The sequence below is a fragment of the Camelina sativa genome, chromosome 18, assembly GCF_030686135.1.
Source record: "Camelina sativa cultivar CO46 ecotype springtype chromosome 18, ASM3068613v1".
In the NCBI taxonomy this organism is placed as follows: Eukaryota; Viridiplantae; Streptophyta; class Magnoliopsida; order Brassicales; family Brassicaceae; genus Camelina; species Camelina sativa.
In genome coordinates this window covers 17572033-17597655 of record NC_141897.1, presented here as the reverse complement: position 1 = coordinate 17597655, position 25623 = coordinate 17572033, and the positions used below count along the sequence as shown (strand labels likewise).

The 25623-nt window shown below is 37.8% G+C and overlaps 7 protein-coding genes across 9 annotated transcripts; all 7 read right to left on the bottom strand.

Moving 5' to 3' along the window:
* Positions 1-64: 64 nt before the first annotated feature.
* LOC104761635 (WEB family protein At5g55860) lies at positions 65-3187 on the bottom strand. The gene is made up of 3 exons (XM_010484754.3): positions 2673-3187; positions 2098-2326; positions 65-2010 (listed from the first exon to the last, which is right to left on the bottom strand). The coding sequence occupies exons 2-3, from the start codon at positions 2278-2280 to the stop codon at positions 250-252; spliced, it is 1944 nt and encodes a 647-aa protein (XP_010483056.2). The 5' UTR covers positions 2281-2326; positions 2673-3187; the 3' UTR covers positions 65-249.
* Positions 3188-3679: 492 nt separating this feature from the next.
* On the bottom strand, positions 3680-4596 carry LOC104761634 (putative small ubiquitin-related modifier 8). The gene is made up of 3 exons (XM_010484753.3): positions 4328-4596; positions 4046-4195; positions 3680-3967 (listed from the first exon to the last, which is right to left on the bottom strand). The coding sequence occupies exons 1-3, from the start codon at positions 4391-4393 to the stop codon at positions 3890-3892; spliced, it is 294 nt and encodes a 97-aa protein (XP_010483055.1). The 5' UTR covers positions 4394-4596; the 3' UTR covers positions 3680-3889.
* Positions 4597-5735: 1139 nt separating this feature from the next.
* On the bottom strand, positions 5736-6325 carry LOC104763482 (putative small ubiquitin-related modifier 7). Its single transcript, XM_010486847.3, has 3 exons — positions 6260-6325; positions 5984-6133; positions 5736-5905 (listed from the first exon to the last, which is right to left on the bottom strand). Exons 1-3 carry the CDS (start codon positions 6323-6325, stop codon positions 5819-5821), a joined length of 303 nt encoding a protein of 100 aa, XP_010485149.1. The 3' UTR covers positions 5736-5818.
* A 734-nt stretch (positions 6326-7059) lies between these two features.
* On the bottom strand, positions 7060-9047 carry LOC104761633 (protein NOI4). The gene is made up of 3 exons (XM_087499096.1): positions 8744-9047; positions 7550-7738; positions 7060-7453 (listed from the first exon to the last, which is right to left on the bottom strand). Exons 1-3 carry the CDS (start codon positions 8747-8749, stop codon positions 7409-7411), a joined length of 240 nt encoding a protein of 79 aa, XP_087355222.1. The 5' UTR covers positions 8750-9047; the 3' UTR covers positions 7060-7408.
* Positions 9048-10307: 1260 nt separating this feature from the next.
* LOC104763481 (uncharacterized) lies at positions 10308-14553 on the bottom strand. The gene is made up of 3 exons (XM_087500286.1): positions 14242-14553; positions 10643-13982; positions 10308-10558 (listed from the first exon to the last, which is right to left on the bottom strand). Exons 1-2 carry the CDS (start codon positions 14405-14407, stop codon positions 10738-10740), a joined length of 3411 nt encoding a protein of 1136 aa, XP_087356412.1. The 5' UTR covers positions 14408-14553; the 3' UTR covers positions 10308-10558; positions 10643-10737.
* A 1002-nt stretch (positions 14554-15555) lies between these two features.
* LOC104761632 (putative L-type lectin-domain containing receptor kinase S.7) lies at positions 15556-18085 on the bottom strand. The gene has a single exon (XM_010484752.3). It carries the CDS (start codon positions 17789-17791, stop codon positions 15755-15757), a length of 2037 nt encoding a protein of 678 aa, XP_010483054.2. The 5' UTR covers positions 17792-18085; the 3' UTR covers positions 15556-15754.
* Positions 18086-18547: 462 nt separating this feature from the next.
* Positions 18548-25623, bottom strand: LOC104761631 (uncharacterized). 3 transcript variants are annotated; one of them, XM_087499692.1, is made up of 11 exons: positions 25277-25570; positions 23413-24936; positions 21914-23310; positions 21609-21797; positions 20345-21434; positions 20132-20239; positions 19605-20011; positions 19388-19507; positions 19148-19311; positions 18962-19053; positions 18548-18871 (listed from the first exon to the last, which is right to left on the bottom strand). In XM_087499692.1, exons 1-11 carry the CDS (start codon positions 25488-25490, stop codon positions 18840-18842), a joined length of 5337 nt encoding a protein of 1778 aa, XP_087355818.1. In that variant the 5' UTR covers positions 25491-25570; the 3' UTR covers positions 18548-18839. The 3 variants fall into 3 exon arrangements, with proteins under 3 accessions (XP_087355818.1, XP_010483053.2, XP_010483051.2); XM_010484751.3 differs by having other exon boundaries at positions 21914-24936; positions 25277-25578; XM_010484749.3 differs by having other exon boundaries at positions 20132-21434; positions 21914-24936; positions 25277-25623.

The following is a 25623-nucleotide window of genomic DNA, read 5'->3' as shown; positions in this document are numbered from 1 at the left end:
AAGCTTATGCAAAGGGGAAAAAAAAAAACAGCCTAGCATCCACAATCACAACAAAGCGACGAAATGAAACAACCACCTAAATAGCTTTGATCCAAATTTACAGCAGCAAACCAGTTTCTCACGTTAGACCAAAGCTGCAACTGCTTCTGATCTTAAACCACAAACCTTCTTTTAGCAAAAAAGAGCACACAACTTTCTTTGATTGTTCACAACAGCAAAAAGTTCAATTCTTGAAAAAAGAAGAAATCATCAAAAAGGTTTCTCTCCAGGGAGATATGAAGGAGAACCCCATTCCACTTGATTCTTCTTTCTGTTAAAGATTCCACTTAGATTCGGCAATAGCACTTTCTTTGATACCACTGAAGTTTTTGTCTTCTCCAGTTTTTTATGGACAGGTTTCTGTTTGGGAGCTTTGTAATGTTGTTGCGGTGATGATTCAGTGGCCATCTTCATCTCAGCTTCTGCTAGAATCCTTGTCGCCGCTTCCTCTGCTTTCTTCTGATCTCTTTCGCGCCATCTCCTGAGTTCTCCTTCAACAGCTTTCTTAGCAGCATCCGCCATAGCTGCTTTCTTCAACGCTTCTTCTGTTGCAGTCTTGAGCTTCTTAATCTCTTCTTGTGTTGTCTCTAACTTCTTCAGTGTCTCGTTTTCGCTCGCTTTCACTGCTTCCACCTGAGCCAATGCAGCAGCCACTTTCAATTCCGCTAACTTATCGCATACCTCACCCCTCTTGCTCAGTGACTTAAACTCCTCTTGAGACAGTGTGATGCTCTGAGATCCAGATTCAGATGAAGTCGAATTACGTGCAGCGTTGGTCTTTTCAGAAATTGACTGTATCTGTTCAAGCGCCTTTGCCTCCGCAGCTTTCGCTTCTTCGGCTTCATCTAAAGCGACCCTTAGATGCAGCTCTGATTCTTCAAGCGCCAGATGTGCAGTCTCCGCTTCCTTCATCAACTCATCAGCTTTGTTTCTCATTTCCTCAGCTTCTCGTCGAGCAGTTTCGGTCTCCGAAGATATCTGATTGATGGTTAACATCATATCTTCCAAAGCAGCGTTTGCTTTAGATTCCTCTGCAACACATTCTTCTAGATCACTCTTACTTCTGCTAAGCTTCATATGAAGATCTCCAGCCACAGATTCAATTTCAGCCTCCTTTGCTTCAACTTCACTATGCTCCATCTTCACATTCTTCAGTTCTGCTTTAAGAGATTCCACTAACTCTTGCAAAGACTTCTCTTCTTCCACAAGTTTCTCAAGTAAACCCTTAGCTTCATTCAACTCCAAACTCACACCATTAACGGAATCCATATCAGATGCTTTTGCAGTCTCCATTTGCTTCTGCAGCTCATCGATCTCGTTATATGTCTCCGTCAACTGCACTTCAAGCTTTTTCGCAAATTCAGGGTCAAACTCGTTCTTCAAAGCGAGTGATTTCTTGGCAGATACTTCCATGCCAGCTTTATACGAGTGCTGCTGAATCTCCTTCTCTGCAAATATCTCAGATTGTTCTTTCCGGGCTTGAGAACACGCAAGCTTCGTCTGTTCAACTGATTCATTAACAGCTGCGATTTCCTTTTTTAGCAACTCAATCTTCTCAGAATGAACTTTAGTCACTTCCTTAGCTTCCTCTACTTTACTTAAAGCAACAGTCTTTGTTTCCAAAATCTCATTTGAAACCTGACGGATTTTTCTCAGCTCTTGCTTCGCGCTTTCAAGCTCCTTACATACCGCTTCATACTGTTCCATATCCCTAATCCGAGCATCACTACTACCAGAAACAGAAACATTTTCTTCGATATTACTCTTAGCAGCTTCAGTGGCTTTATTTGCAGAATCTCTCGACTCATTAACCGCTTCAAGCTTACGAGTAAGTTCATCAACAGTTCTTTTAGCCCAATCAAGCTCACTCAACGCTTGCTCTCTGATAGTTTCAGCATTCTTAAGCTGTTCCTTCAACTTACTCAACTCTTTCTGAGCCAAGTGAAGCTCTGTTTGCTTCACCAAAACTTTCTGCAAACCACAAACACAGTTCAGATTTAAAAAAAAAAAACCTCTTAAACACAAAATTGCTAACGAATCAAATCAAATCAAAATTACCTCAGCAGACTGAGGATTAGGTTTCCGAATGGCTGGTCTCTCTTTCTCAGCAGAGAAAGCAGCTTCACCGAAAAGGTTAACCGCATCTTTAACAGATTGAAAAGGAGCACTTGTGTCAATCTCCCCAACCTCCACAACGGGAGAAGAATCAGAAGAGTCTCTACGTCCCTTCTTAGCAACCATTTCGCATTTTCTTTCTTGATAGTCTAAAGAAATCAAGATTCACTACCTGATACAGAGAGACAGAGTTCAAACATCATTTGGTTTCCAATTAGTACTGATTCCATTAATAGAAGATTAAGCAAATTAAGCAATTTTTAACAGTAAACACACACACACAAACGGAATAAAACAAAAACCCTAAGAGCAGGTTATTAAGGGAGAGATTAACCTAACTAAGACCAAAGATAGTACTTTTTTTTTTAATTTGATCTGCTTAAAACACAATCATCAAGATTTGGGACAGATTCTATAAATCAAAGAGACTAATTTAGGATAAAGAAGGTTCTCTCCCACCGACGGAGTAATCGTCAAAACAAGCGATGTGGTGACCAAAAAAAATTTCGATTTCGTACCTGATCTTTCCGGTTTGAAATTTATCGTTTTTTCAGAGCCGAAAACGAAAACCCAGAAACGTGAAACGGAAAACGCGCCAAGAAAAATCAAGGAAATAATCTTAAAGGAGCGATTTTTATTTTTCTCAGGGAGAGAAAAGACGATCGGAGAAAAAAGGAAAGATGTCTCCGGTGTCGACGGCGATGAATATAAATCGGAAAAGGGGGAAAAAAGAAAAGATTGGAGCTTTGAAAGAGACGAAGAAGTTTTGAAATTTCTTCTGTAAATCAGAGAAAAGAGCAAAGTCAGTGGCGAGGAGAGAGAGAGAAAGAAAGAGACAGAGAGGAGAGAGAGGGACATAGAAGGGGAAGTGTATTTGGTTGACAAATGTCAGGTTTTTATTGGTCACCGGTAAACCTAATTGTTTGGTTTATTTTTTTATTTTATTTTTTTGATAGCAACTATTTATTTGGACGGTGGGTAAATCATCTTTTTACCTTTTTTTGATATGCCATTTACTAAACAACCATACAACAAATTCGATACTATGATTCGATATCAAGTTAAAAGTGAGAAATTAAGTTAAATTCAGAAGACAAAAAAAAACAAAAACTGTAGAGATTGATTTGATATTATGGGCAAATAATAAAACTATTTGGCACGTGAACGAGCCGACATGTAATGTAAGTCTAAAAAGGATAGACCTGATTATTCATTTTGTTTATGTATAGCTTGACTAGTCAAATATTGAAATGGGCCAAGGTCTCCAAGGATAATCATTTTGATAATGATTTGTGATTGTACTTCGTGTGTATTATATATATATATCACATTTAATACGAAATATAGAGAAATGATCTCATCTTTCTCTCCTTTGTTGCAATTTTACATGCGAACGAAGCGAGCATTACTCTCTTTCTATATCAATCTTTTACTACATTTTACGTAAATAGGATAATAATTACGATTGGGATAATCCATTCATATATCTCTAAAGTTTCTATTCGAATAACTAATCAAAGAGCAATATGTTCATTCATAAGTTAAATTAGCATTGTTAAAATTGATAAATGATCACAGAAGTTAAACTTATTCATGGAAAAGAAAAAAATATTGATAAACAACCAACTTTTGTTTAAAAAAGTAGGTGAAAATAGTTAAACAAAGATTATACTAATATTGATCTTTTCTGAGCCGTACGCACGACTTTTTTTTTTTATGTCGTTTTAAGATACTCTTAATGGCGATGAAAGAAGCTGAACCCTCCTAGTTGTTCAACAAATGCTTCTATTTCATCTCCTTCTTCAAGCCCAATCTGCAATTGTTTTCGTTTATCAACTTGATTGATACATTATTGGAGTAATTCTTAAGGTAAACTAACAATAATGAATACCTCATTGGGAGTTTGATTGAGTTTGATTCTAGTTCCATCGAAGAGGAATCTAAAATTTGATAGTTGTCTTCCAACTTTGTCGGAATATGGTTGCATCATCTTACGGACCTCAACGTCCCTCTTAATCCGGAAGTACACACATACGTCATCCTGTTTTATACAACAATACAACAATTTTAACATGGTAATATTAATATATACGCATCTTAACTCATCTTAGTTTAAAGGGAGGTACTTAAATAATGATCAATCAACCATATATCGCAAGATTTATTCAAATACCTGACTTTTGATCTTGACGGTGATATGAGACGACGGAACCAACGGTTTCTTGTCAGACGCCGACATTTTTCACTTTCTCTTTGTGACTTTTGGATTGTTTATGAACTGGTTAAAGGTACACGCCATACGGAATAAATATATACACACAGATGCAGACACAGAAATAATTGAAGATATAGATACCAAACTAGAATAAAACCTTTTAGTTTTCTGTTCCCGTTTACTAGTAATTTTTTTTTTTTTTTTCTTCTTTTCCCGTGGCCCGTGGGAATTGAGTATCATCAATAATTGATAGTTAAGACTTTTAAGATCATCACAAACTTTTATGGCACCTTTCTGATTTTTGCTCACTTTGACCGAAAGAAAGAACTAAAATCAAAATTTTCTCAAATTAGTAATGTACCTTCTTCATACAAAACGTTCACGTTATTTGTTTGTGTACAACAATATATAAGACTTTGGCTATAATCCAGTATGGAGCTATAAGCCCGTAAGGATTTCCAACTTCAATGTGCCATGTTTGTGTTTTGTATGCGATTGTGTAAATGCAATTATGATTTATCAAGTTCTCGTTTGTTTTCATTTTTTTAATTAAATTATATAAAATCTTTTTATGATTTTTGATTTCCATTATCTATTTAATTTTTGTTGACTTTGTTCCAATTTTTCTTCATGTATGATATGTTTTCTCTTTTAGTTTGACTAGTTTATTACGTTCTTATATGTTTTCACTTTTAGTCAAATACTAAATATCTTTAATACGTAGATGTATCTAAATGTAATAATGTAAATTTTAATTTTGATTTACTAGTCTAAGAGGAAATACAGAAAAAGAGCACAACTTTTATATCTAGTATCTGACTAAAATTTTATTTATCAGCAACTATATTTTTGGACGGTTAGTAAATAACTTTTAAACCTTCTTTTTACTTTTTGTGTAGCATAATTAGTCACAAAGACTAGGTAGGAGATTGATATGGGCAAATAAAATTACATGTATGGCTAAAAAGATAGACCTGATTATTCATTTTGCTATGTATAGCTCGACTATTCAAAATGGGCTAAGGCTTCCTCCAAGGATGAACATATATATTGACAATGATTTGTAATTTTGTACTTCTAATATATATATATATCACATTTAATACGAAAAATAGAAAAATATCCATCTCTCTCCTTTGTTGTAGTTTTCCATGCGAATGAACATTACCTCTTTGATTGTTACATATTATTTATTTTTATTTTTTGAAAAGGTACATTGTTACATCTTTCGTGACAATAATGAAACTTCATTTAAATAACTCTAGATATCAACAAGCATGTTCATGCATCCATAACCTTAATTAGCGTTGTTGTGACATTGATAAATAACCTTAATTAACATTGATAAATAACCTTAATTAACATTGATAAATAACCAGCTTTTGTATTGAAATATTGGTGAAAACATAATGAAACAAGATTATTATTATGAGTCGTAGTAATGACTTTTTAAGTCGTTACGATAGGATGACTATGGCTGAACCCTGCCGTTTGTTCAACTAATGCGTCGATTTCATCTCCGTCTTCAAGCTCTAGCTGCAATCATTTTCTTTTCTCAATTTTGATCCGTATATAATTGGAGAAATTCTTAAGAAATACACACAAAAAAAGAACCTCGTTGGGAGTTTGATTGGGTTTGATCCTAATTCCATCGAAGTGGAACCTAAAACATGACATTTGCTGTCCAACTTTGGCGGAATATGCATGCATCATTGTACGGAGCTCAACGTCCCTCTTGATCCGGAAGTAAACACATATGTCATCCTGTTTTGTTATATTTACAGCAATTTTAATTAACATGTTAATATACGCATAACGCATCTTAACATTTTAGAGCGGTTAATTTTCGCAAATCACAAATCAAACATAAATCATGATTTATTCGAGTACCTGACTTTTGATCTTGATGGATATATGAGACGACGGAACCAATGGTTTCTTGTCAGACGCCGACATTTTCACTTTCTCTTGTGAATGTTGGATTGTTATGAACTGATAGAATTGTTAACATGCAATATATAAAAAATATACAAACACAAACAATGTAAGCAGTAAGTGAAGAATTTTGACTCCATGCATGACTCATATAAATCTTTTAGTTTTCTGTTCACGTTTATTTTGTTTACCGTGGGAATTGAGTATCATCAACCGTTGATAGTTACGATCATCACAAACTTTTATGCACCTTTTCTGATTTTTGATATCTTTGAATGAAAAAAAAAAACTAAAAATCAAAATTTATTTCAAAAGCGATTGGAAACATGAACGGTCTCTAGTAAAATTAAGGACTATAGCTATAATCCTCCTGTATGGGCTTAGTAAAAGCCAATACAAATTTCCAACTTCAATGTGCCATTATTTGTATTTTGTATTCTATTTATTGTGTAAAAGCAATTTGATTTATCAAGTTCTTTTTTGTTTTCATTTTTAAATGTTTTTTATGACTTTTACTTTCCATCATCTATTTAATTATTGTTGACTTTGTTTTAATTTCTGTTCTTCATGTATGATACGATTCAGTTTTAGTTCGACACTTTGACTTGTTTATTACGTCGTTTCTTATATGTTTTCACTTTTAGTCAAATTATTTTCTACGTACATGTAAAGTAAATGTAATAATGTAACTTCTTTTTTTTTTATTTACTAAGAGGAAAAACAAAAAAGGAGCCCAACATGATAATATACTTAAATTCAAGGAAAAAGACAACATTAAATCAAAACCAAAAAGACACCATTACATATAGACACAGTAACTGTGTTGTTTTTTTCTTCTTCTTTTTTTTTTGTTTTCTGGTTTTCCAATAAGTGGCAACACGATTTTACAGCATTTTTATAAAAACAAACAACTTCAAAGAAGAAGGAATCATAATCGTGATACTAAAGGTGGGAAAGGAGCTCCAAATCATCTTAGGAACCTTTTTTTTTTGTGTGTGTAGGTAATTTCAAGAAAGACAATAAAACATAAAAGAACATTGCTTTAGATGTGTAAGCAGTGTGACTTTTTTTATGGGCAGCAACGCAAATCCATCTTTGTGTCTGTCAAGAGTCTACAGCTGGAGATTGCATGCAGCAGAGCCATTTTTTCTGAAACCAAAGAAATATCCCATTTTGTGTGACAAATGTGTATCAAGATTTCAAGTTAAGGAGATAAAGATGACGAAACAGAAGAAGAAAACTTACAGGCTGAGGTTTACTAGGATCTCCTCCTCCAGACTTAACATGACCTTCACTGGATTTACCAGGTGAACCGGGTTTGCCACCAGTCTTTTTCTCATCCCTAGCTTTGTTGAATATCACTGTGAAACCTTCTGCTGATGCTGGATCATTCACATCCCATTCACCAAATTTCGGCAAGGGACGACCTTTGTCCTGTTGTTCGTTCATATATAAAAACCAAATGGTCAAACCAAAAAATAAACATCAAGAAACAAGTTCAACTCAGAGTCAAAACGTAACCTAACCATTCGTGCCAATTAGATGAAATGATTGTCTAAAATGAGTCTAAACTCTAAACCCCTGAAAGGAATTAACCTTTCCTCTTTGTAAGCAAAGCAAGTCTTAGGTGGCAGGGAGCAAACCAAATAAGAGAAGATGCTTAAGATAAACCAAAAAAAGTATCAACCAAGTAAATACGAATGAAGACTTGACTCTTTCTCAAGTATCAAAGATAATGGTTTGTACAATTTGCCCAAACTAATCATGTTTCCATTTTTTAGCAAACAATACACACCACAAGTCAAAAAGATTACCAAAACCAAACCAGAAGCAAATTTCAAAAGTTCCTATCAACTTTTATTATCCAATAAAATTAGGTGAGAAAAAAGTGATAAACCAAAGTTTGAAACTACAAGTGGATTTCAATATTGTCTCTAAATAAGCAAACAAATCCACAAGGGCAAAAAAGATCTCTTGCTTGTCCATAAACAATGCCACACAACATCCATACCTCTTTCACTATCAAATGAATCAAAGAAACAATCTCGGAACGAAAAAAAAAAAAAGACAAAAACTTCTCTGTATCAATCCTAAATTCATCTCAAATCCAAAAATCAGAAACTCAAAAAATCAAAATCTAAGCTTTAAAATCAATCAAATTCAGAAAAAAAAAATTAAATAAAACACGAGATCTAGAATAAGAGATTATCAGATTCATCAACAAGACAATATAAGCTAATCAGAATCACGATTTTCACATCTGGATGTTTCTTCAATCCACATATCTAAAGATTCAGAGGAATCAAAAAGAAATAACAAAAAAGCCCTCCAACTAAAATTCTCAAAAACCATACAAATCGAATTCATAACTGTTCTATATACACACACACCAATCATAGGTTTTAAAAAAAATAAGAGGGGAGATTTGAAAAATCGTACCGACATGACGTCTGCAGAAAGGAGAAAGATTTATCCCAAGAAAAATGGAGAAATATTGAAGCTTTAAGAAGAAGAAGAAGAAGAAGAAGAAGAAGCCGCCGAGAAAACCAAAGGAGAAAGGAAAAGGTGAGAGAGAGAAATATATATTTTTGATCGGAGAATAAGAAGAAGAGAGAGAGAATCTGGGGAGAAAGACCAAGACGAAAAGAAAAAAAAAAAGAAAGAAAAATCAAAAGAGAGACTTTTTTTTTTTTCTTTCTTTCTTTCTAAAAATTCTTTTTTGCTTCTTCTTTAATTATATATCTCTCGGTGCGGTGTCTGTAACGGTTTATATAAACGGAGTTAGAAGATCTCAAGTGACGTGTAAATGTCTTTTGGTTTTTCTAAACGGAAAGATGAGCTGGCTAACGACTGTTAATAGAGAGAGAGCATATATGTTGGTTCAGACCGATGCAAAGCAAGTGACTTGCTGGCTCTGTTTTGTCTTTTTCCATTAATTTATTATTTTTCTTTATTTTCAGCTAATAAAAAAAGTTTATTTAATGGATTATAAATTAATAAATCGTACACAGATGGTGTATATCAATTTTGCTACTTTTTTTTTTTTGGTCAAATGATGAAACTAGTTGTTCATTGTAATTGGAAATTCTAGTCTAATCAAGTGGTCTATTTGTTTAAGAAAAATTATTAGTCATTTTTCTATCAACGATTGTTTCTTTTCTTGACAAAAATTCTTAATCTATATTTCTAAAAATGTGCATCCGTCATCACTCGTCTACCAATTTTCCTCCACTTGCATGTATTAATTTTTATTTTAGTATTACCAATAAACAATATGGATTTGGTAAATTCAATAATTGTTTTGCTGGTTTTGCGACAATTTTGTTTTATAGTAGTATTTCGTTTATTTATATTCCTAATAGGCGTAACCAAATTTTGTATAATAATAATAGTGATCTAAAACATGTTTACATATTTGCTGTAAAATAAAATTTGTTAGCAGACTAACAGACAATCAACACATTTAAACATTAATTTTTTTTATATTTGTGTTAACTTTAGGAGGGGATGCTCACGAGTGGGTACTGCAAAATGGAACAAATCCAGTGATGCAATCTGACGAACTGTTAGATTCTGTCTGCATCAGACACCATCCCAACACAACAACCAGTTTCTCGTTGTTCCGACATATTCATCAAAAAGATTCCTCAAAGATACAGAGAAGACGCTTTTTTTTTTTTTTGCTTCCATGGCTCTGCATCATTTTCTCTGAACCACATTATCTGAATTGGTTTTTGGTGAAAGTCCAGATTGATTACAGGTGAATGAATTCAGCACATGATTTGACAACACAGCTCCAGCTATTAAGAGCTTGTTCTCACCACTCCTGATTTTGTATCTGTAAAGAAAAGAAAAAATGTAAGAAACGAGCAAGCAAACAAACAAATACGAACTTTAATGCAAGTGGAGTTAAGACAGCGGTTTTAAACCCACCTGGAAGATTAAGAGATTCAATTAAAGTCTCCTGATATTTTTTTTTTGAGTTGTATTTGTCAGAGAAAGGAGCCAGTAACGGTCTGTATTGCTTGTCTTGTTCTGTATAACAGTACAAGCTTAAATGCTTAAGCTTCTGGAACTGACTGGCATTCACAGCAAGAACTATTAACGAAACAAGAGAGAACACAATAATCACTATGATGCATAATTTATTGCCAATCGAGGAGAAGAATGGGTAAGATGCATTCTGTGAATCAGACAAAGTGGTTCCTCTAGAGAAGATTACTCTGCACATCTAGCTCTTCACGGCGATATCATCTGGACAAAGTAGGAAACACATTAGATAAGAACAGAACATAAGAGTTTCATGAAAGGTAACAAACATAAGGATTAAGAACAAACCGTGTTATAGAGACGCAGATGCTTGAGAAAAGCAATTAACACTAATTTGCATAGGGAAGTTGATCATATGATTACTGTTACAGCTTGTCCTGATGTTATCTCTTCATGTTACTTTGCAAGGCCTTCAGCTTCTCCATGACCACTGTCAAGGTTTTGCGTGAATCTTGTGAAACGCTCGTGGATGTTATGAATCCTCTAGCAACTAAATCTTTCAGGATGATATCAGTCCCAGATATGCTGGTTTCTTGGGAAAGTATTCCACTGACAAGAGCTTTGTAAGTAGTCGCATTAGCTAAAAATCCATCTTGTTTCATCTCTTCATAGAGTTCAAATGCAGCTGCCATATCACCTTTAGCACAAAGTCCAGAAATTAATACATTGTATGACACGAGATCAAGCTTCAGCCCACAATTGCTCATGACGACTCTCAATTCCAGAGCCTCTGTAACATTACCATTCTTGCAAAACATGTGCATTAGAGTAGTGAAACTAGCAATAGTCGGAACCAACTTCTTTTTCAGCATAGACCGAAGAAGCAGCGTAGATTCTTCGGCCTTACCGCATTTTGCAAGCGCTCTCACCATTGCACTCTCAGCTACATTTGCCGGACAAATCTTACGTTCGGTCATCTCATCCTTCAGAACAAACGCAGTCTTGATATCTCCCACTCTACAAAGACCGTTAAGCAGACCAATGTACTTCCGACACTCGGGAGATAGACCTTGCTTCGACATTTCGTGCAAAAACATGCGAGACTCCTGGAATCTGTGGTTCCTGTTGAGGATGCTTATGATGGCTTCACAAGTACTTTTATCAGGGGTGATTCCCAAAAGGTTCATGACATTAACCAGATCAAATGCCCAGTTGATCTCTCCATTGGCACAACACTTGGAGATTAGCATGTTGAACGTATACCTGTCAACTTCAAAACCTCGGCAGATGAATGCTTTCAAAATCTTAAGACCAATCTCCAACATGTTGGATTCACAAATCCCAAGGATAAGAGAATGGCATGTGAGCTGGTCAGGTAAAATGCCACCCAGTATCATGGACCTATATAGCAGAAAGCTTGTTGATACGTCTTTCCTCTTTGAATACCCATGCAAAAGAATATTGTAGGTAGTCAGATTAGGACCCCGACTTTGGTTCCCCATCTCAAAGAGTAGGGCATGTGTCCTCTCTATTCTCCCCATCCTTGAGTAACCATCAATCATTGTATTTGTTGTGACAGCATCAGGGGTAAGGCCAAGTTTATCCATTTGCTCCCGGAAATAAATACCAGCTTTCCATTGGCCCGCCTTGAACATACCATCCACAAAACAGGTATACATCACCTTGTTGGGAAGTAAATTACCTCGAGCCTCAGCGTCCTTAGCAAATAGTATGGCAATAACAGTCTTACCCTTCCTACACAACCCAGAAATAAGACTTGTATATGTATAACTGTCAGGCAGAATGTTTTGCTGTACCATCTCACCAAAAAGTGAGACAGCCTTGTCCAAGTTCCCTGATTTACACATTGCAGTGAGTAGTGTGTTGTACATTACAGTATCAACAGCTGCAGGAACATCACGGAGACTTTTAAGAAACTTCTCTCCCTCTCTCAAATGCCCACCTTTGCATAATCCCTTGAGCAGGCTACCATATGTGAAGAACGTTGGGTGATGACCTACTTTGGTCATCTCATCAAATATAGAGAACGCTTTTAGCCCTTCACCCGAGCTTCCATACCCATTGATAAGACAATCAAAGCTAACTGCGTTAGGAAGAATACCATCACTTGCCATGCAACGCATAAATTCTTCTGCCTCACCCACTTTACCAGCTTTACACAGCGTAGCGATAAGTACATTTATCGTGAACTGGTTTGGGATATGTCCTTCGAAGATCATAGCTTCATAAATTCTTAATGCTTCCTTTAAGCATCCCATCCTACAACAGTTGTATATCAGGGTTGAGTAGATGATACCATTTGGAGTAAGACCAGCTCGGTAAATTCTACATACTATCTCCTTAGCAGTTTTCAACCTCCCCACCTTGCAAAATCCATTTATAAGAGCAGAGTATGTGATGATATCAGGATCAATACCATCTTTGCTCATTTCATTAAGCATAACAACTGCTTCATCCAAAACCCCATTTTTGCATAACCCATCAATCATTCCAGTGTATGTTATTCGCCCAACAGAGACCCCATTTCTCTTCATTCTCATGTAAAAGCCTCTTGCTAGGTCAAACTCTGCATTCTTGCACAACCCATCTAAAAGTACACCATAACTAACTTCAGTAGGTATAAGACCTTTTGCTTCCATCATATAAAACATCTTCAAAGCCTCTTTAAAGTTTCCCTCACTAATGTGTCCATCAATCAAAGCATTGAAAGTAACATGATTCGGGGAAAGTCCAAAGGTTAACATCTCGTTCAAGAGCTGACGAGCAATGAACACCTTACCTTCATTAGAAAAACCATTAATAAGCGTATTGTATGTAACTTCATTGGGGTAAATCGCCCTCTTCCTCATATCCCTCAGCAATAAATAACCTTTGGCACTTCTACTGCTTCTGCACAAATCGTGGATAAGCATATTATATGTACAGACATCAGCGTCGACCCCTTTCGACTTCATGTGATCTAAAAGCTCAGTGGCCGCTTTGAATCTTCCCTTTTTACAATACCAATGGAGCACAGTATTGTATGTAACTATAGTTGGGGAATAACCACTCTTCTCCATCTTTTCCATGAGATAACACGACTTTTTAAAGCTCCCTTCAGCACAGAGCTCATTAATTAGTATATTGAAGGTAGCTACATCAGGACAAATCTTCCTCTTAAGCATTTCCTTCAAGAAAGACCAGACTGACACATCCCCACTACTCTTTACAATGGAACCTAGCATTGTATTACAAGTATATACAGAAGGGCTGAACCCGTAAAGACCCATCAAACGAAATATTACCAGAGAATCTTGAATCATTCCTTCTTTCAAATATACTCTAATCAAAACGTCGAAAACAGACGGGTTGGAATTGCAAAGCCGGTACGTGGTCATCAAAGCACCAAAAACAAAGCTTGATTTACCACTCATCGAAGTTAACTCCATCAAGATTTGCCTTGCAGGGTCATACATTCTAGCTCTAACTAATATATGCGTAGTAATACAGAACAGCTGAACAATATGATCAGTCTCCAAACCGGGCTGCTTAACTACCCATTTAAGGAACTTCAAAGCCAGCTTCCCATGAACTGGTCTAAGACGAGCCTGTCTATAATCCATGTGATTTAGAGATCCCCAACGGTCAATTGTAAGAATGTTATATATGCTCTTCTCCATATCAAATCCTGTTCCATAGACCCCAAAAAGTTCAAATCCTTAGCAAACCCTTCTAGAAGATTTCAGTAAAAGAAAACATTCTAGGATTCCAAATCCAGCAAAATCCACAAAAATGTTCACTTAACGTTTTAAGAAGTGAATATTCTAAAACCTCTCTACTCAGAATCATGCTACATACCATACATGTGTACAGCTTGAGTTAAGTAAAATAACTATGGAAATGCAATAAGAATATGAAGTAACCAAATATATAAAAGAGAGACTCACCAGAGCCACCAAATGCTCCATGAGAAGCAGAATCATCTCGTTTCGAATGTTTCACAGCGTCGCTAGAAAAACCAACTCCAGAGAAACATCCGAATTGCGAGAAACTGAGACGCAACAGAGAGATTGCTCTATTTCTGTGAGAAATTAAGCTCGAGAAACCAGACATGGCTGCTTCTTCTCCACACTGTCAATTCAAAATTGCTTCGCCTCCTCCTTCGCTGTGTATCCATCCCCTCTCTCTCTCCCTCACTCTCGCCCCACAAGGGATCTGGAAACGTAGTTGGGCCTAGAAAGGCCCGCTTTATATTAAATGGTCCTATTATTAGTGTAAGCCTTTTTTAATAGTCGAATCGAATCGTGTCAATCTAAATCAACACGTGCCTAAATTTGGACGTAACAAAACAGTGTGGGTCATGGTAACGTAACTAGCGAGATCTATAATGTTTTAACGGACGGCTGAGATCAAACAGCAGGAGCGTAGGTGTGGTTGAGCTGTCGTTGACGACTTAAAGTTTTGCCTTGTTTATTTACGTGATAGCAACTTCCGACTTTCACGCGTGCGAGATTTTATCCCTTTTTCTTTTTTTTTTTCAGCTCAGAAATTTATTTTATTTTATATATTCAAGCCCTGGTATTCAAGTGATATATTCTAGTCTAAAAATCTTATTAGAAAAAAATTGAAGAAATTCCTATAATTATTGTTTTTTTTTTGTAATAATAAAACTAAAAAAAAAGATTGAAATGAGAGAAAAATTAAATATGAAAGCGAAAAGGTAAGAGAGTGAAAGGGAGAATCTCCAATATTGTAGAAACTTCCAGATTCATGACACTAGGTAATCTCAGGGACCTTTCTCAGCTTCATTTTTTTCCAGTCACTCACACTAACCAGTCTCCACCTCTTATCACCGGTTGTAGCCAGTTAGCTTATTCTCTTCGCTATAAATGATAGTCACAGATCCACCACCGTCACTGCTTAACTTACGCCGCACGTCACACTCTTTTCTTCTTCTTCTTCTTCTTCTTTCTCCCGGAGAAGAAGATGGAGAAATGTTGACAGAAGAAAGAGAGCACAACCTGGGATTAGCAAAAAGATAGTTTTGCCCTTGTCGGGAGTGTGCTCTCTTTCCTTCTGCCACCATCATCGCGCATTTGCGCCATGTTATGTGACCGTGTCGTGTGAGCGTACATGTTATGTATATACACTCTGACTCTAAATCCCTAATATAGATAGATACTCTGATTGCTTCAACAAAGTTTCTTCACTATCAAGTAAGGTACGTAACTAGATCAGTCTTTGATGATCTTGAAACTGTGTTTTTGCTTTTTGATTGCTCTGTAAATCAAATCCATTTTTATTCTAGTTTCTGAGATGTGTTTATATGAAAATAGAAACCTAATTGTTCAATATAAACTCATTGAACCAAAGGCCACACATAGTGTTGTTATACAAAATCAAGCAAATGAAATGAAAATTATCTATCAGAAAGAAAGAATATTAAAAGATATATTCTAACTAAGATACAACGTACACGATGCTGTCTCCTTCTTCATCTTCTGAAACAATGTCATCGAGACTTAACCCACAAGAGAAAGACAATGTAGGTTTCTTCTTCGGTACCGGACTAGGCTCAACCTCATTGTTAAGTATCTGCAGAACACGTCTCATTGATGGTCTCTCGTTACTATCTGGGTGAGCACACTTAAGACCCACAAGCAACAGTTTCTTCATCATTTCTTCATCAAACTCACCTTTCAATCTCCCATCCACAGCTTCAAGAACTCTTCCTTCACTGTGCAATCTCCAGACCCAATCCACTAGATTCACTGTCTTTTGACTCTCTGGTTCTTTATCTATTGGCCTTCTCCCACAAGCAACCTCTAGAATCACCACTCCGTAGCTAAAAGCATCTGTTTTATCAGTCGCAGTGCCGTACTGGAGGTACTCTGGTGCGAGATAACCCATTGTGCCAGCGGTCAAGGTTGAGACAGGGCTCTTATCATGCTCCGTGAGTCTAGCCAGACCGAAATCTCCAAGCCTTGCGTTGAAGTATATGTCAAGCATTATGTTGCTCGTCTTAATGTCTCTGTGAACCACTTGCTGCTCACACTCATGGTGAAGATAAGACAAAGCTGAAGCCAAACCAATAGCTATGTTCAACCTATGCGACCAGTCAAGAACCACAGCTCCTGTTTCTGATTCTTGATACAGTATCTTATCAAGACTCCCATTAGGCATGAACTCATAGACGAGAAGCAATTCACCTTTCTCGTTACACCAACCCTGCAACTGAACAAGATTCTTGTGTCGCAAGCAAGCAATGATGGATAGCTCTGCCAAAAACTCTGTTTTACCTTCAGTCGAGTTACGTATCGATCTTTTCACAGCAGAGATTGTCCCAGATGAAACAAACAAGGCTCTGTAAACATTCCCAAACGCTCCTCTCCCAATGACTCTACTGGAATGAAACCCTTTCGTAGCAGCGTAAAGCTCTCTGTAACTAAACTCTCTCAAACCAGTGATTTGCTCACTCTTAAGCTCCTTCTCTGCTTTCACACTCTTCCATCTCTTCAAAGTGAAGTACCCAAACACCAAAAGAGCTAAACAGATCAACACCGGACAAGAAATACCAAGTCCAATAGCAAGATTGTGTCTTCCCCTCCTCTTCTTCTTACTCGGTATAACCACAGGACCATTCACCACAGAACTATCAGAAACGTTGTGTAAATGATTAGACTTGGATCTCACCGGAAGAAACCCAGAAGTCTTGAAACTCCAATTCTCAATCAGATGAACCTCAGTGCTTCCTTCTGTTGAACCTGAGAATCCAACGTACATCTCACCGTTCAAGAACGGGGAAAGATCGATCTTAACAGATAAAAGAGGCTTCTCTGGCTTCTTAGTTGTGGAAACAGGATCAGTATAGCTCAAGAACACGTTCAACAAACTCAAATCGTTCTTGTAATCGATCCAAGAAGTGATCGATTTTCCAGATTTGAGATCAATCGAAGGAGGGTCCGAAGTCGCGATTGAGTTCAAACTATCAACATCCAAACCAACGTGGTTACCGCTTTGATCGTTGAAGTGAGGATCGAGTTTCGTATCGAATTCGATAGCGACGAACCGGTTCTTCATCGGCTGAGAGGAATTAACCAGACCCAAGTAACCACCGGGACTACCCAGAGTATCGTTGTCGTGAGAGAGGAAGAAAGCGAGCCCGTCTCCGGCGGAGGTCGGATCCGGGTTTAGGTTCTGAACCGAGAAGGAGAAGTGAGTGGAGAAAGACGCCGTGGTGTTCGATTCAGGATCGTAGAAACGGATCGGAGCGTTGTAGATCACAGTACCGGAGCTTGTATCGGGAACGCCTAGCTCCCTCGTGAGTCCGACGACGCCGTTTCGGAGATGCGAGTCGCCGAGGAACGTGAGGTTACGGATCGTGAATGATTTGAATGCGAAGTTCACGTTTTCGGATGATACGAAGACTTGATTCGACATGGATAGTGCTGTTATCCATGTGAAGAAGAGAACAAGAAGCTTTCTTGAAAGAGACATTAGAGAGAGAGAGAAGAGAAAGAGATTTTGTTATTACTGTGGTGGGAAAATGGATTCGAATTGGATTATGATGAAGAAGGTGAGGGTATTATTGTAATTTGTGTGTAGCAACGGTTATTAAAAGGGTGGTGATGATACGGTGGCGTTTTTGAGAGTGGGAACAAAAAAGTGTGTTAGGAGCGGGTCGGGTGGGGTCTGGTTTACATGGGACGCAGAATTCTAAACTGACCGTTTTAAATGGGCATCTCTGCTGTATTCTATATAGCGCCACCACGTGAAATAAGAATAATGTGTATTGATTGATCTTTTACTTCATTTATTATTTTATCAGTCTATTTTTCAATAACTCAATTTGACTCACCGACTCGTGTTGACTGTGTTTACTATTTTGTAGCTCTCACAATACATAATATTAGTATTAATATAAGTGTTTATGTTACTTATCCGTTGTGCAACTGTGAGTGAGTGTTAAGAGTCTTAAAAACCCAAATCATAGTCTAGAACTGTGAGTTGCGACTATTTTATTTTAAGCCCCAAAGTCGACAGTAATTAAATATAATTAAGCGATCATGATCCAAAAAAGTTATCTTAACGAAATCGACATTTATAAAAAGGGAAGTTGTAGTGAGAATTTGGTTATATTGAAAAAGAACAAATCTCTTGCTTTCAGCGCCTGGCTCTTCTTTCCACTAAGAAGAATCAAGAACAGAACCTTATAATATTAAACTAGCCGTTATGTATGAACATGAGGGTCAATAGGGATGACTAAATTAATTATTACATTACCCATTCACTATCACATACATAAGAAAGCAAAAAAAGAAACCTTAAGAGATTCGATTTTGATAGTAGGATACCTTGCTACAATAAGTAAAGAGAGATAGAGAATTCACAAACTAATTTTTAAGCTTCAAGGCTACTAATGTTTATGTTCCTCATTTCCAGCAAAAGATACGAAACTTGAAACACATTGATACTTACTTTGTTTGTGGTGGTTCTAAGTTTTAATGTCACTGTAAATCTGACCTTTGGCTTCTCGTAGTTTATGCTATCTTGATTGGAACCTTGGAGGCAAAAGAACTAGGAGATGCAAAACAAAACTTATCCATAAGTATGGCGAAAACTAGTATGAAACTTTATTTTTAATAAAGTGTAATCGAGAGATCTTACCTTCGCTTATATCGCATTTTCGTTTTACAGGGAAAGTAATTTTTGGATCAAGGTTTTGTTGGGGAATGACAGCGAGCATGACATTGCTCTTACTGTAAGAATAAGAAGCGTTGGGGTAAACACAAATGGTAATTGACTAGTGAGAAATGAACATTAACGAACGAGAGAGCAATTCAGAAACAAAACCTGGCCCAAGTAGGAACGAATTTTTTGTTTGACATGGCGTCATTGTCGTCTTCCTCTTCCTCTTCGTTGTCTGAGCATTTGTATGGAGAGATGTCGTACGACTCTTCCATTTCTTCAATTCCCAAGTAGGGTTCTTCAGACATTTTCCCTGGATTGCTTATCACCTAAAAGCACAACAATTATTATTTATTAGAAGTGATTTCATCTCTAAAATGTCTAGCAAAGATGAGAGACTTGTACCTTGTCACTGGAATTACTCTTTGATCTCACTTCAGGGATCCTAGTATTCGCTTGTCCTCGGGTTTTCTCTGCATTATTTTGGTCTTCTTTGAGTTCTTTCTGTGCTTTTATCCTCGCATCCTAAAAATGTCGTTATTTTTAATTTAGCAAAATCTCCAACATCACAATAGCTAAACAAAGCTTTGAAAAAAAGAACAAGAGGAGTAGGGCTCTTTACCATAGCTTGTCTTTTCAATTCTTTTTCAGCTTGTAGTTTTTCATCAGCCTCTCTTTGTTGTCTCTGAATTTCTGCAATGCGTTGTCTTTTAGCTTCCTTTACCTTTTTGTCTTCTACTTCCCTCTGCCTTTTCCTATCAGCCATCTCAAACTCCTTTCTCTTCCGCTCTTCTTCTTTCTTTTTCTTTTCCATCTCTTGCTTCCAAGCCATTTCCGCCTCCTTTTTCTTTCGATCATCTTCTTTCTTTTTCTTCTCTATCTCCTGCTTTCTCATATTTTCCTGTTCCTGTCTAGCCCTTTCAAGCTTCATAGCTTCCTTCTTCAGCTTACGATCCTTCTCTTTCTGTTCAGCAATCCGTTTTGAAGCCTCAGCAGCCTCCAGGGCCTTTACTTTGACATCCCTCTTGCCTGAGGGAAACGTAGATAGGGTCAAATCAGGTGAATAAGTAGCTCAAGAAGGTAGCAAAATGATACCTCCAATTTATTGGAACTTTCAAAAGCTTCATACTGGAAAGAGAAAACAATTACCTGTAATTAGTGCAGGTGCTGGTTTTTGCTGCTGCACAAGTGGAACGAACGAAGTCATGTTGGAGACAATGTTGTTGTGCCTAGGTTCGTTTTCTGGTAACCGGGGACCTACAGTTGCCAAACTCGAGTTACAAGACAACTTAGGCTTACTAATCCTGCTACTAGGTGGTTTAACATTTCTTTTAGCACCTGCTCCACTTTGGTTCTCTTTACCTTTACCCGTGAACCTTCGGTTACTCTGCTTTCCCACTTTACTTTTGACACTGTTGCACTTAGCGGAAAAGCTGAATGCAGTATTGACAGAGTCTAGACTCTGTCGATCAACAAGAATCTTGGCTTCAGAAACAAGTGGAAGAAACTTCATAGGGTCTTCTTCATTAACATCACCAAGAGCTTTCATTTCGGCAGAGACATTCTCCCTTTCAGAACCAGATGCTTCATTGACAGCTTCAGATATCTCTTCCATGTTTTCATTCTCTTCAGCTATGCAAGGAAGTTCCAGAATTGAACTTCTTTGCTTCTCTGACCTCGTAGACTTTGGAGTGTTTGTGCATAAGTTCTCAGCTTCCTCTTCTACGTTCTCATTCTCTTCGCTAATGCAAGGTAGGTCTGGTGTCTGACTGCTTCGTTTCTCTGAACTGGAAGACTTCTGCAAACTTCTATACCACAACTTCTCAGTCGGTGACGTGCAAGGATTCCTAGCCTCAGCAGATGAGCCAGCACCAGAAAGAGGCAGAGATTCAGTGTACGATCTTCCTGTATAATCATGGTTAATCCCTAAGTTATCAAAGACAGAGCTACCCTCGAGATTCTGACTGAAAAACATGCCATCAAACAGCTCAGTTGAGACGGACTGATCCAACTCTAGTTTTCCATCGTACTTAAATGTCTTAGCCAGATGTAATGACGGAGTGGTCCTGCAAGCAGACTTGCAAATCTGCTCTATCATGGCTGCACTTTCTGCTGTAGTTCTTGGAAGTTGGAAATTGTCATGATTTAACTGGTTTTTGGAGCCGCTTTGATTTTCATCATCCGTTTGAATTAAAAATCCCTCCAAAACAGGGGGGCTTCCATCGTCTGAGCTTATCAAACCCAAGGGTGGTATACAAGGAGAACCATCTGAATCGCGAACAATGCAACTAGCTAATCCATGTGAGGTTTTTCCAGCAAATGGCAAAAAGTGAATATTTTCTGATCTAACTCCGTGATCTGGAGCAATTTGACTCCTCTGTACACTTAGCTGTTCTGGTCTGAAGGAAAATGAGGCAGGACTCATCAATCCAGCTTCCTTGAATAAGTAACTCTGTAAAGATCCATTTTCCGGTTAATTGCACATCATACAGTACAAGAGAAACTATTCTGGAATTATTTTTGAACTATTTAGAAATTATTATGGAACCAATATTATTTTTCAAGGAAAAGGGATTACTTTTTAAAAGACATTAAATTTACGAGGACAGAGAAATAGTGCACATACCTCATCAAATCGTAACTCAGCTGAAGATGCATATCCAATCATCTTTTGTAACTCAACACCATAGTGATCTGAAGATGCAGATCCAATCATCTTCTGTAACTCAACGTCATAGTTATCCAGGTTGTGACATGCAACTTCCTCCCGATGATGTACTGTTTCCCTAACAGAATCTAACTCGAGATTGTCTCCCTGCAAAATATAAAATCCCACGATTTAAAAAGCATCTTAATTACATTTGGAAGGAAGGAGCAGTTCAAGATTCTCATATATTGAGCTGTCCCAAGACATAGGGAAAGAATATTCACCCCTGGGCTTGGCGAAAGCCCTCTACTAGTTGTTTTTTCCAGGGTTCTTCTCCGCTTATTCTGCCGCATGGATCCCCCAATGGAGGAACTAGAGCAGAAAAATTCCTGAATCGAGCTCTCTGGATCATGAGAATCTTCTGTTTCTGTACATTTTCCATCTCCTGTAATTGGGGGAACACCTTTTTCATAGGATGTTTCATGTTGAGCTCTCTTTCTCGATGCATCTATATGGCCAGTAAATGTATTTGACTCTGCAGGTTCATCCTCTCCTACTTTTAAGCCAGAGTGGCTTGCATGCGATTCCATTTCTTGTACCATTTCTATCTTTAACCCATTGTGCTCCTCAATGTCATCCATTTCACTATCTGCCAAGAGATTTACTCCAAAATCAGTAAGGGATGGGACATAAGACACCTTTGCAGCGGGTGCTGGAGTGGGGACCTTCTCCATCATTGATTTTTCTTGACTATTCACTGGAACCTCATCGAAATTGCGTTTTTCATTATCATCAATATGGGTTGATTCAGGCTTCACAAAAGCAGGGCGATTAGGGGTTCTCAGCGATGAATTTCCTTCTCTAACTTCAACCAGTTTGTCAGCCGATTTGTGATAAGAGCCAACAGAAAAAGCCTTATATTCATTTGCTGAATTCTCTTCTGTAGCTGAGCTTCTTGGCCTACTAATTCTTTCATGGCATTGGCTACTCCCAGCATTTGTCACTGAACCCAGTGGCTGCACTTCTTTGGACCCGCAACTAATATCACATCTTTTAGAATGGTCAATCAATTTTTCGGGCGTACCGCTTTCCTGAAGAATAGACTCAACCTGCAATGGCTCAACCACCGTGATATCAGTTTGGTTTGAACTTCTAGAATTTGAAATACTGCTAATTTCAATCGATACACCATTGTTATCTTCCTCCACTAATGAACCTTCACCAATAACAGCAATGGGCTTCAAAGATACACTTTCATCGTCTGAGTGAATTACTGAGTTTACCGACTGCAATTCAACTGAAGGGGACTCAAAAAAGCCCAAAAGCTCGGTCTTGGACATAGAACCTTGGATTGCACCCGCACAAAAGGTCTCATCTGGGGAGATGCCAGTTTGGCTTACCCTTTCAGCACTTGAACATCTGTTCATGTCAACACATTCACCCTTTTCTTCTGATTGATCATTGCTAGTTATATTTTCAACTATTAAACTTTCCACATCAACAGTAGAGGGATCCAGTGAATCTTTTACATGGCTACCTTGCAGTATTGAAATTGAATCTCTTGGCTCCACATCAATTGCAGAAGATAGAGAGCCTGAATGCTCGGTCTTCGATCTATCTTCTCGAGCATTACTTCTGGATCTTGCAATGATTTCAGACTGAAAGATGCTCGTTCCAGCATCTGTTATCATAGAAAGTTCATTAACCACAGGTATTGCTTGAGGTAATTCTACTTCATGATCGGCACAGTGAGAGGGACTCGAATATCTTGACTGAAAGTTACCAGAAAAGGACTTGCTTGATTTTTGATGTTTCTCCTTGGCGCTATCTTGACTTGAGCTTTTAGATCTTGTACTTCCATCGAGATAAGCTGTTTCATTGCAAGTTCTGCTTTTGGGATCATCCATTTGCTCAGTACTTCCATCGAGATAAGCTGTTTCATTGCAAGTTCTGCTTTTGGGATCATCCACTTGCTCAGTACTTCCATCGAGATAAGCTGTTTCATTGCAAGTTCTGCTTTTGGGATCATCCATTTGCTCAGTACTTCCATCGAGATAAGCTGTTTCATTGCAAGTTCTGCTTTTGGGATCATCCACTTGCTCAGTACTTCCATCGAGATAAGCTGTTTCATTGCAAGTTCTGCTTTTGGGATCATCCACTTGCTCAGTACTTCCATCGAGATAAGCTGTTTCATTGCAAGTTCTGCTTTTGGGATCATCCATTTGGTCAGTACTTCCATCGAGATAAGCTGTTTCATTGCAAGTTCTGCTTTTGGGATCATCCATTTGGTCAGTACTTCCATCGAGATAAGCTGTTTCATTGCAAGTTCTGCTTTTGGGATCATCCACTTGCTCATCTACTTCGGCAGACACTTCATTAACTTTCTCATTGCACTGTAATATGTCAATGTCATTCACATGACCAGACTCGGGTAGAGATTCTGATACACTAGAAGCATAAGCATCCTCGCTCGAAGATTTTTTCACCGAATCCACTTTCTGATGCAAGGTAAAAGACTCTCTAGTTAAACAAGTTTTAATACACTGATCCCCTCCTTTATCTTGAGAATTACTGTTCTCTACTTCGTCTCGACACTCTTCATCATTCTCATCATGCTTAAATAACTTTATCTCACTAACACTGTCAGACCTTAAAGAAGCAATCCCAAAGCCTATGTTTCCATCGGGAGAAGATTTGAGATCACTTCTACTTTTTGAACGGCTTTTCGACGCTTTGGCACTACTACGAAGCTCCAAAGCTTTCTGACGTGACCTTGATCTCTGCATCTTAGCAAGTGATAATCCAGGGTCAAGGTAAGCGTCTGGATCAGTTTCTTCTTGACGATAACCGGGAGGAGATGGTTTCCGCTCACAACCAGTAGTTGAGACACTTTTGAGAACCTTTTCCCCTTGGCTACATCCAGGAAATGTAGCATCAAGATTAGTTTCAACTGTCTGATTCTGAGAGTGTTCAGGAGATGAACAACTTTGATTCTCTCCGCAATCGATTGAGACACTTTCTGGCAATCCCTCTTTCTCATGGACATCTCTAGGAGATGCAATATTACCATCCTGCTCATGAGAATGATTCGTAACATGTCTGACTAAGTTGTGTGAGAGGTCGTGTTGTGGTTCCTTTTCAAGCAACTGCTCTTCTATTGGGTTATTATTTACCACAGACGTCAGGTCTTGTCTTACTACATTGTCAGCTAGAAACCTGACAGGCCGTTGGTATGAAAAGGGACAAATGATGGAAGGTCTTGAAGAAGGAAATAGAAGTTCTGATATAATCTCCCCCTTATTCAACTCTGTATACACATAAACAAACATCAAAAGTAAGAATCGCGACCAGAAACTCTTCTATTCAATCGTAATTGAAACAGCACGAGCTCCTAAAACCTATTCACAGGAAACGTTAACATCAAATTTTGTGCTTATGAACCCTAATACCATTTCTAAATCTTTCAATCCGTATTATCAAAGTAATTCAACGACAAATTATGCTTATAAGCTTTATAATCTTTCAATCCATCTCCGGTAAAGTATCAAACAACTTCACAGCAACAATACCCAGTTAAAATTGCGCTGACGAGGAGAAGAAATCGATCCGTAAAAAATTGAGCAACTGAAATCAAATTGAGGAACTACCGGAAGTTTGGGAAGGTAGAGACGAAGACCAAAGCCACGACGGAGGAGATACTCCGGCGAGTAGGCATTTGGAGGCTAAATGGTGGTCGTAGAGATCTACTTGTTGCTTAACCTGGTCGACGATTCGCCTCTTCCTCTCAAAGATCTGAACGAAAAGATTCTCAATCTTCACATTCGCTGGCTTCCCCCTCGGATTCTCCTTGACGGAAAACATCTCCGACGACCTTCTCTAGAGATATATAGAGAGAGAGAGAGACTGTTAGCGCGGATTTGAATTTCAAAATTTTAGGGATAAAGATTCATTTTCGTTTTCCCTTATTAAAGATTTTTTTATAAAAACCTTCGCT